Source organism: Phaenicophaeus curvirostris, chromosome 1, assembly GCF_032191515.1.
Source record: "Phaenicophaeus curvirostris isolate KB17595 chromosome 1, BPBGC_Pcur_1.0, whole genome shotgun sequence".
In the NCBI taxonomy this organism is placed as follows: Eukaryota; Metazoa; Chordata; class Aves; order Cuculiformes; family Cuculidae; genus Phaenicophaeus; species Phaenicophaeus curvirostris.
This window is the reverse complement of record NC_091392.1, coordinates 206,335,063-206,346,476: the sequence shown is the minus strand read 5'-3', so window position 1 is coordinate 206,346,476 and position 11,414 is coordinate 206,335,063. Positions and strand designations below refer to the sequence as shown.

The following is an 11,414-nucleotide window of genomic DNA, read 5'->3' as shown; positions in this document are numbered from 1 at the left end:
TCGATCCCAGCAGCCTTTTCCAGTGAAGTCAGTGTTCTTTGCCTGAGCAAGAACCACAAGATTTTGCCTTTAGTGTAAATTGGTAAACCTGGCACCAAACATATGCAAGTAGAGCATGTTTACCAGGCAGGTAGCATGTTGATATCTCTGCAGTCACTTATAACTATTATTGGTGCAAGGTTTCAGAGGCTCACCTGGAGGGCCAGGACTCCAAGGCAGGGATGGCATCCCAGCTCCTCCCGGCCCCAGAGGTGAACAAGGAGCAACAGGGTTTCAGGGTCCGGTGGGATTTGAAGGTAAGAGATGTTCCACAGCACTTCTTCCCTCTTCCTATTTCACTGCCACAAATTTTTCTATAGTCACTACATAACTGGATGGGGAGGAGGAATGTAGAGAGAGTTTCTTCACAGCTTCTTCACAAGGGAGAACTAACTTTTAATAGAGTTATCTTAAAGCAATATTTTTGGAATAAGTTTTGATAGATGCAGATGTCAGTCCACTCACGTGAGTGAGTTTGGTTTGATCTGAGCGTATTTTCATATTGGTTGTCTCCAAGTATTTCAGCCTCATGTTTTAATAGTGGTTACGTCCCTGGAAATGAATGGTTGGGAGGTGATATTTGGAGAGGTGATGGGGAACATATTTGTAAAGGAAATACCTGTGTCCTTATCTAATCAAAGAGCAGAACAATTAACTATATTAATTAGCTATGTACACAGAAAGAAAAGGTATTTGCAGAGCATGGTTATAACCATATGAAGCAGATGCAAGCAATTAAAAAAACATTGGTTAATGTTGGACTAAGAAAATGTTTTAAAGGAAAATACGCTCATCTGTATTGTACAAAGTATGCTCAAATTCATCAGAACTTGTATGGGACTTACTCTGCCTCTGATAGTGAAATCCATAATCTTAGAAACCAGGGAACCTGATCCAGCACGAATCTACTCCAAAATCAACTGCTTTAATCCTAGAACTACACTTCTTCTAACAATAACTTACTGTAAGAAGAGGCATCAGGCAATCAAGCTTTGTTCGTCAGCAGCTTAGCTGGAATGTCAGCCAGCATGAAAGCATTTGTGGGAACTAAGTTGTATTATTTCTTTACCCTCCCCCTTCTAAGGTCAGCCAGGCCGCCCTGGTAGCCCCGGGCTGCCAGGCATGCCGGGTCGCAGCGTGAACATGGGCTACCTGCTGGTGAAGCACAGCCAGTCTGAGCAAGAGCCAATGTGCCCCGTTGGCATGAAGAAACTCTGGAGTGGATACAGTCTACTGTACTTTGAAGGACAAGAGAAAGCACACAACCAGGACCTAGGTACGTGCAGGTATTGCTGGTAGCAGACTCGATTCCATCTCTGAAAAGGAAGAAAAAAACCAAAAAAGGAACATAGAGAAAGCTGAGACTTCAACAAACAGGCTTAAAATCATAGAATCATAGAATCACCAGGTTGGAAGAGACCCACCGCATCATCAAGTCCAACCATTCCTATCAAACACTAAACCATGTCCCTCAGCACCTCGTCCACCCGTGCCTTAAACACCTCCAGGGAAGGTGATTCAACCACCTCCCTGGGCAGCCTCTGCCAGTGCCCAATGACCCTTTCCGTGAAAATGTTTTTCCTAATGTCCAGCCTAAACCTCCCCTGGCGGAGCTTGAGGCTATTTCCTCTTGTCCTGTCCCCTGTCACTTGGGAGAAGAGGCCAGCACCCTCCTCTCTACAACCTCCTTTCAGGTAGTTGTAGAGAGCAATGAGGTCTCCCCTCAGCCTCCTCTTCTCCAGCCTAAACACCCCCAGCTCTCTCAGCCGCTCCTCATAAGGCCTGTTCTCCAGCCCCTTCACCAGCTTTGTTGCTCTTCTCTGGACTCGCTCCAGAGCCTCAACATCCTTCTTGTGGTGAGGGGCCCAGAACTGAACACAGGATTCGAGGAGCGGTCTCACCAGTGCCGAGTACAGAGGGAGAAGAACCTCCCTGGACCTGCTGGTCACGCCGTTTCTGATCCAAGCCAAGATGCCATTGGCCTTCTTGGCCACCTGGGCCACTGCTGGCTCATGTTCAGTCGGCTTAGGAAGCACCAAAAAGGTGCTTTGGTCAGGGACATGGTTTAGGGGCAGGTAGGAATGGTGGGACTCGATGATCCAAGAGGTCTTTTCCAACTTGGTGATTCTACGATTCTATGAAAACGAGAAGTTAAAAATTGTATGTCTTCACAGAATGCCCTTGAAAGAGTTCCTGCAAGTCCTTAGTGATGTTTGAGGGGAACTGTAAAGCCAATGAAACTGCAGAGTTTTACTGGCACGTGCTTGGAGCAGGAAACTAAAAACACGCCTTGTCTTCTATGAAAATTATAACCTTCATTTCTCTTTTTTTTCTTTTTTTAACAGGGCTGGCCGGCTCATGTTTGGCTCGTTTTAGTACTATGCCATTCCTCTACTGTAACCCTGGGGATATTTGTTATTATGCAAATCGAAATGATAAATCCTACTGGCTGTCAACTACAGCTCCTCTTCCAATGATGCCAGTGGCAGAAGAAGACATTAGGCCATACATCAGTCGCTGCTCGGTTTGTGAGGCCCCAGCTATGGCAATTGCTGTCCATAGTCAAGAAGCTTCTATTCCTCACTGCCCTGAAGGCTGGCGCAGTTTGTGGATCGGATATTCCTTCCTTATGGTATTTATTATCCAGTATCAGATTTTGCGCAGCGCTGGGTTTTGAGTCGTAGCTACTAGGAAGGCTGTTCTGCTTTAGAGTCAGCAACATCAAAACCGTCAATCATACCGGGAAACCAAGGAAATACAAAACTAGGAAGGAGAAAAGGAGAAACAAGATTTCTGTGAATTGCAGAGGAAATTGCCTCTTGTCAGAATAGCTGTGCTTTATGTACAAGATAGTGCTTCAGAGCAGAACAAAAGGACAGCTGCAGATTAGCAAATAAAATTACAGTGAGGTGCAACAGTAGCCCACAAAACATTATCACAGCTAAAGATTGGGACTTGTAATTATGTACATCACTAGGTTCCTTCTTTAGGAACCTTAAAATCACTGATGTTTTGTCAAAGATTTAGAAGCTGAAGTCTTCCACCTAGCCTGGAAAGAGACATAGCCTCCTTTTTAAGGTTAATCTTCAGTGTGGTGTCTTTAATGCCTACAGGACCTGAGCTTTATATCCCCAATTGCTTATAGATCTCCTGGATCTTGTGATATTATCAGTAGGAAATGTGATGTTATGTGATGTTATAGCACTAGGTGTGCAGTGGAAGACCTACTGAAGGGCCTATCTATCACTTCTAGGTGATAGAACAAGAGGAAGTGGCCTCAAGTTGCACCAGGGCAGGTTCAGATTAGATATCAGGAAAGGTTTCTTCACTGAAAGGATTATCAGGCACTGGCAGAGGCTGCCCAGTGAGGTCTTTGAGTCCCCTTCCCTGGAGGTATTTAAAAGACAAGTAGATGAAGTTCTCAGGGATATGGTGTAGTGGTGGATGGTTATGGTTGGACTCGATGATCTTCAACAACTTTTCCAACTGAGCCATTCTAGGGTTCTGTCTTGATAACTCATTAAAGACTGGACTGAATGCTGAAATAAACAAGGTTGAGGAAAAAATGCAGGATTTCTCTTCCAGAAAACACCACAGTAGAACAACAGTCAATCTTACCTGCAGACTGTTTGTGAAAAGCCAGAAAGTTAATTTTTTCAGAAAATAAGGTAATCTCATGTTTTTCATTTAGTTACAATATAAAAATATACTTTGAGAAAAGGCAGGCTACATTTTTGACCAGCCCTGTTTGACCTTTCTTTTGGTTCTATAAAAAGTCCTGATACCAATCTCATAGTTACTTCACAAGGATTAATTAAATATTTGTGAAGTCCTGTGTAAATACTGAGCATTGTTAAGAACAAAGTTGTCACCTTAGCAAGAACCCTTTGCCAGGACAAAGCCTGCCAGCAGCAGAACAGGGAACATTTTCCCAGCTAGCATTCAGAGCAAATGAAGGGTTTAGTGTACGCTCAGGCAACTATGGAAGAAGTTCAGCATGCTTGTGGTTATCTCAGAGTACATATTGGTTTACTTCCTTGGCTTAAATTTGTCACCTCCTTCCCCTGGGTAAGGCACAATCATGATGGGAGTCATCATGGACTCCTGCCCAGACAGACTCTGAAGTCACTAAGATTTCATGTAGCAAGGGCACTTCACTGTCATGCAGCCTAAAAAGTAGGGAGGGTATAAGCATTCGTAGAATCATAGAATCACTAGGTTGGAAAGGACCCACTGGGTGTTTGAGTCCAACCATTCCTATCAAACACTCAACCATGTCCCTCAGCACCTCATCCACCCTTCTTTTAAACACCTCCAGGGACGGTGACTCAACCACCTCCCTGGGCAGCCTGTTCCAGTGCCCAGTGACCCTTCCCATGAAAATTTTTTTCCGTGATGTCAAGCCTGAACCTCCCCTGGCAGAGCTTAAGGCCATTCCCTCTTGTCCTGTTCCCTGTCACTTGGGAGAAGAGCCCAGCTCCCTCCTCTCCACAACCTTCTTTCAGGTAGTTGTAGAGAGCAATGAGGTCTCCCCTCAGCCTCCTCTTCTCCAGGCTAAACAACCCCAGCTCTCTCAGCTGCAGAAGGACAAAAGGCCATGGTCAGTACAAGAAGAGATGGCAGAGGGGGGTGGATCTGGATGATCTTTAAGGTCCCTTCCAACCCAAACCATTCTTTCATTCTATATTATAGGCACAGAGTTGGAGCTTGCACACTGAGCGTAGCCAATGCTCATCCTGAGGTTATCAACCTGGTCTGCTCCCAAGCCAGGGCTCAAACTGCATGGCAGGTTTTACAGACTGCTTTCTAGCTCCACCTGCAAAGGTCTTAGAGCTAGAGTAATTCATGCTGCTTCTTACCAACTTTGTTCTCATAGGGGAACACCAGAGCAGTTTTTGCTTCTGAACTTGGTAGCTTAGTGAATCTTGCAAATTTGTAAGACAACCGGAAGGCTGCAGCATTGGGGTTGGGGCTTTTGCAGAAAGGGAGTTGTTGTTTTGTTTGTTTGTTTCTAAAAAACAACTATCTAAACCTCAGCAACAGATACAAGAGCAGCCAAGGATCAGAGTTCTTCACGCTGTTAAAAGGTGGCCACTTTTGTTACTTATTTATATGAAGACAGTGGGTCTCTCACAGCAAAAAGCAAGCCAGTTACAGTTTGCACTTGGTTAATATGGTGTTTATTAAAAAAAAAGCAGGCAAACATATTGGATCTGCCCAGATTGCTATGAGGATAAGCTGAGAGAGTTGGGATTGTTCAGCCTGGAGAAGAGAAGGTTCCGTAGAGACCTTAGAGCAGCCTCCAGTACCAGGAGGGGGCCTCCAAGAAAGCTGGGGAGGGACCTTTTATAAGGGCATGGAGTGATAGGATGAGGGGGAATGGTTGAATTGGAAGGGAGAATATTTAGATTAGACATTACAAAGAAATGCTTGATGATGAGGGCGGTGAGACATTGGCACAGGTTGCCCAGGGAAGTTGTGGATGCCCCCTCCCTGGAGGTGGTCAAGGCCAGGTTGGATGGGGCCTTTAAGTTTGGATCTTTAAGGTCCCTTCCAACCCAAACCATTCTATGATTCTATGAAAACTATATAGTGACTTTGTTTTCCAGCTGCTTTCCTTTATATTGCAAATTCCTTCCGTTTTTAACAGAAAATTACACAGCTTCTCTTAAAAACACAGCAGTAAAGCTCTTCAGGGGACAGAGAAAATGTCTGTTTTATTAGCGATGCCTTTGACAGAACAAAAGTAACATTCAGTCTTTTCATAGAATCATAGAATCATAGAATAACCAGGTTGGAATAGTCAAAGGTGGTGTGAAGATGCATTTTTTGGTGTAATTGCTGCCAAAGAATATGCCGTAGAAACTTTCTAATTAGGGAAATTCAAGTTAGATGTATGGTGGAAAGTTCTTCTCATTGAAGGTAATCAAACAGAGGAACAGCTTGCCCAGAGAGGTTGTAGAAATTCCAACCCTGGAGGTGTGAACAACTCCATGGTGCCCTGAAATGACCGAGAACAGTTTTGAAGTTGGCCCTGCTCTGAGCAGAGGACTGGCTGAAGTGACCTCCAGTGAGCCCTTCCACCTAAATGATTCTCCAATTCTAAGACTTCCAACAGTGGCAATCTCAACTATAGAAAAGATGTTTGTCAGGAGATTTTAAAGTGGCATCAAAATATGAGCTAGCTCCTCTGTATAGCTAAAGCACAGCCAAACCCTTGCATAATTACAGAATTAGCTGACTCTCTGCTCTGGAGAGAAGAATTTGCAGCAATTCTAGTGTTTTTTCTCTTCCCCCACGCGTAAGTTTTTGACAGCATTGCCTGAGGTTGTACTTTAAACGCTGCCCTCCTTGTCTCATTTAGCACACTGCTGCTGGTGATGAAGGTGGAGGACAATCGCTGGTTTCTCCTGGGAGCTGCCTGGAAGATTTCAGAGCGACTCCTTTCATCGAATGCAACGGCGCACGCGGAACCTGTCACTACTTTGCAAATAAATATAGCTTCTGGCTCACTACGATTGACCAGCCCTTCCAAAGCAAGCCCTCGGCGGATACGCTCAAGGCAGGACTCATCCGAAGCCACATCAGCAGGTGTCAAGTCTGTATGAAGAATTTATAGAAGCCTTTCACAGTGTAAGGAACCTGCTTACCGTGTGGGTCTTATACAGTGGAACCTTCTCTGATGGTTAAGCAGTTGAATAAATCATGTTGGTGCTTTTTTAACTTATTACCTCAAAAAGCTGAATGGAAAGTTAATTTTTGAAAATGCTTGTAAAAGCAAATTAAGCGTAACACAAGTCAATTCTAACTCACGGATCTAGCACTATACAGTATATATATATTTTTGCTAGTCTAACATGTCATTTGCCAGATGATACAAATACTTGCAGCTTTGAAACACCAAAAAAAACTTCAGCAATAAAAGGTTACCTTGGTCAGATATGCACTGCATTTACTTTAAGACAATATATATATCTTTTCTTTTTACTGTATTTGTCACAAGAGTAAACACTAACAACTGCAGTTCCATAAAAAATTAACACAGGGTGATTGAAGTGCTAAATCCTTGCCAAATACTGAAAATACCTTCTGTAAAGTGCTTTTTATGTCCAGCATTGAAACCTAATTTTGATGTCAGTATTTTATGCTTAGGCATTTCCAACACACCCAAAACAAATCAGCTTTTTATTGTATTTGGTTTTTTTAAGCCTCACCATGCTTTATCATTTAACCGCTGGCAGCAGCAGTGGAGCCCCTAGGCCTCCAAAAATTAGTGACCACAAAATGCAACTCTTCCTATTTTGATTAGGAGACTATACGATGAAGAAAATATTATTTTACAAGCTTGATGATTTTTCTAGACATATCCAAGGCCGAGGGAATATTAGAAAGGTCTCTTGCTCCACTGTTGTGTGAATGTTTATCTATCTGTGTCACACTGCCCATATGGCAGTGGCACCAAGTGGATTTTGCATTGCAGCTTTTCCCTTCTGGAACTAAGCGACTCACCACAATTAGATTTTAACCGTGTGTTGTTGGAGCAGCCATCGCACGTAGGGTAGGTTTTGCAGGTGAATGTATTGCTCGATGCCACATAATCTTTGAATACAGAACTTCCAGACCTGCCATCTGTCTGTCTGTCTGTCTGTAGGCATGCGCTCCTGGCAGCTGGGGACACATGGAAATGTGATGATGACCATGCCAAAGCAAAGGGAAAACAGGCAGGATATTTATTTGGCACCATCTTTTCCCATAGAAAACCAAGTTATTCTATGCCAGGCTTGATAAATGGTCAGAGCAGCTCATTCTTCCCTTCTGTAGAAAGAAGTGATTTAGCCCAGAGATGTCTGTCACCGCTGCAAGAGGTGGGGGGAAGAATCTGCTGCAAATCACTCATTTTGTTCCTATTCCTACAGTCTGATTGTATACCTGAATACTTAAAACTGAAACCAAAGACGTTTATAGCAATAACAACTGATGTTTCAACAGTTCGCCTCACTCTTGCTTCAGGTGCTTCTTGGGTTATGTATTTACATTCCATCCTCTCTGTATCATAAATAAATTCTGGGTTTTTTTCTACACCTCTATTTGTTGATGATTTCCATTTTGTGAACAGTGGTTTTCTATACAATGTGTATGGACTGCTCTGTGGAATTAGTTTGCACATAATGAATTAAAGAAGCACAACAAGAAGTCTCACTCAACTGAAGTTCAAACTCTTCAACCAGGTACACGTGGCACTTAAAAAGATCCAAGAAGCTGTTTGTGTTTGTAAAATTGCTTGTTTAAGCTGAACTAGACATAAGACTAGACGTAAGGAGGAACTTCTCCACTGGGAGAGTGATGAGACACTGGCACAGGTTGCCCAGGGAAGTTGTGGCTGCCCCATCCCTGGAGGTGTTCAAGGCCAGGTTGCATGGAGCCTTGGGCACCTGATCTAGTGGGAGGTGTCCCTGCCCATGCCAAGGGGGCTGGAACTGGACGATCTTTAAGGTCCCTTCCAACTCAAACTATTCTATGATTCTGTGAAGTACTGAAAGAGTGTTTAATCTGTTGTTAAGAAGAACAATTTAAGCCAATAAAATACATGGGGCAGATTAAAGCAAGGTATTATTCATACTCTACAATGTTCAGAAAGCCAACATCAACCAAATTTGACAAGTGTTACCTCCACGAAAAATATAAAGTATAAATTAAGTAAAGTTCTTAGCTAGCACACTGATTAACCTAGATTAGTTGTACATATAATTAGTTATATCCATAAACAGAGACATTACCTAAGCTTGAAATGAATTTTCCAGCCGTGCTGTAGCTCTGAAAGGCAGCCTTTAAACAAATTAATCCCACCGGCATTGCTTCAGCTAAATCAAATACTTAGAACTGACAGCATTGCAGTCAACATGAGCCAAATCTCTTCCACATTTGCCAGTTCGATTAAATTACACATAGCAGTAACAAACACCCAAGAATCAGTAATTTACCTCTTCCAGGTGTTGCTAGACATCAGTGCTTGTGGGATGATCACATAGTTGTGATTTTTACAGCGTGTAACTCTAGCAATGCAGCACATTCAGTGTGAAAAGAGAATTCAGGTGGAGGTTATACAAGTCTAAAAAACAAGTCAACAACAACAGCAAACAATTTGGATTTTCATGGCTAATCCATCACCTAATCTTCCTATGCAGCTAATTTTTTTTTTTTGCATGACAAATTTTAGTAGATAGATGGATCTTCCTCTGACACTTACTTTGCCTCTTAATGACATTAGATTTTCTTAACAAATTTGTTCAAGGCAATATCAGCACAGCATTGAGTTGAATGCACAGGCACAGTGCAGGAAAAAAAAAACAAACCAACCCCAAAACCCCACAAGGTGCCATTCAGACTTGAACTTTTGTACTTTGTTTGCGTCGATCATGTGCTTCACGTCTGTGTACTCATACCCATGTTTCTCCAAAGCTTGTGTAATCGCTATTTGGGAACGGGAGGGAGCTCATGCGTGCAAACACGTGGAATACTTAGAGCAGCCAGAGGATTTCATCTGGTGAGTTTACCCAGAGCACAGAAAAGAGGGGAACTGATGTTCAAACTGCCTCTTGGCTGCAAGTTTACCTCCTCTCCTATGAATAAAGGCTGAGAGAGTTGGGGTTGATCAGCCTGAAGAAGAGAAGGCTCCAAGGAGACCTTATTGCGACCTTTCAGTAATTAAAGGGAGCTTATAAGCAAGATGGAGAGAGAACTTTCACGAAGGCCTGTAGTGCCAGGACAAGGGGCAGAGGTTTTAAACTGAAAGAGGGTAGAATTAGATTGGACAGGAGGAGGACATTTGTTACGATGAGAGTTGTAAGGCACTGGAACAGGCTGCCCAGGGAAGATGTGGCTGCTCCCTCCCTGGGAGTGTTCAAGGCCAGGTGGAATGGGGCCTTGGGCAGAGCGACCTGGTGGGAGGGCAGGGCAGTTGGAACTAGATGATCTTTAATGTCCCTTCCAACCCACACCATTCCACAATTCTGTGATGCCGGAACCCACTTCCAAGAAGATAAAACATTTTTATACTGGAAAAACATCAACTGCAGCAAAATAAATCAATCTTTTTACTGAACTATAGAGCTCCAGCCTAGGATGTGAAAGCTACAAGTGTGTCACATGGGTTTGACCAAGTCAAATCTTTCCAAAGTGTTCTGTTTGCTTCCTACACTTTCCTGTTTGAAAACACAATGACATATTCTGTCAGTCTGACCTCAGTGCCAGGGAAAGTCATGGAACAGGTGATCTTGAGTGCTATCATGAAGCACATGCAAGAGAACTGGGGGATCAGGCCCAGTCAACACGGGTTCACAAAAGGCAGGTCTTGCCAAACTAACCTGATTGCCTTCTATGACAAAGTGACTCGGCTGCTGGATGAGGGAAAGGCTGTGGATGGATCTTCCTGGACTTCAGCAAAGCCTTTGACACAGTTTCTCACAGCATTCTGCTTGAGAAACTGTCACCTCTGGCCTGGACAGGCGCACACTCTCCTGGGTGGAAAACTGGTTGGCTGGCCGGGCCCAGAGAGTGGTGGGAAATGGTGTGAAATCCAGCTGGAGGCCAGTGACAAGTGGGGTTCCCCAGGGCTCGGTGCTGGGTCCAGCCCTGTTCAATGTCTTTATCAATGACCTGGATGAAGGCATCGAGTGCACCCTTAGCAAGTTTGCGGACGACACTAAGCTGGGTGGAAGTGTTGATCTGCTGGAGGGTAGGGAGGCTCTGCAAAGGGATCTGAACAGGCTGGACCGCTGGGCAGAGTCCAATGGGATGAGGTTTAACAAGGCCAAATGCCGGGTCCCGCACTTGGGGCACAACAACCCTGAGCAGCTACAGACTAGGAGAAGTCTGTCTAGAAAGCTGCCTGGAGGAGAAAGACCTGGGGGTGTTGGTTGACAGCGACTGAACATGAGCCAGCAGTGGCCCAGGTGGCCAAGAAGGCCAATGGCATCTTGGCTTGGATCAGAAACGGCGTGACCAGCAGGTCCAGGGAGGTTCTTCTCCCTCTGGACTCGGCACTGGTGAGACCGCTCCTCAAATCCTGTGTTCAGTTCTGGGCCCCTCACCACAAGAAGGATGTTGAGGCTCTGGAGAGAGTCCAGAGAAGAGCAACAAAGCTGGTGAAGGGGCTGGAGAGCAGGTCTTATGAGGAGCGGCTGAGAGAGCTGGGGTTGTTTAGCCTGGAGAAGAGGAGGCTGAGGGGAGACCTCATTGCTCTCTACAACTACCTGAAAGGACGTTGTAGAGAGGAGGGTGCTGGCCTCTTCTCCCAAGTGACAGGGGACAGGACAAGCGGGAATGGCCTCAAGCTCCGCCAGGGGAGATTTAGGCTGGACATTAGGAAAAAATTC

At 44.4% G+C, this 11,414-nt stretch overlaps 1 protein-coding gene across 1 annotated transcript in view; it reads left to right on the top strand.

The window, feature by feature from the left end:
- Positions 1 to 8,120, top strand: part of COL4A2 (collagen type IV alpha 2 chain) — a 161,899-nt gene extending 153,779 nt beyond the window's left edge. The window contains exons 45-48 of the mRNA XM_069883456.1: positions 180 to 296; positions 1,124 to 1,315; positions 2,385 to 2,671; positions 6,404 to 8,120. Of these exons, the coding sequence (XP_069739557.1) occupies positions 180 to 296; positions 1,124 to 1,315; positions 2,385 to 2,671; positions 6,404 to 6,658 (851 nt within the window). The 3' untranslated portion in view covers positions 6,659 to 8,120. The remainder of the gene's footprint in view (positions 1 to 179; positions 297 to 1,123; positions 1,316 to 2,384; positions 2,672 to 6,403) is intronic.
- The last annotated feature ends 3,294 nt before the right edge of the window (positions 8,121 to 11,414 follow it).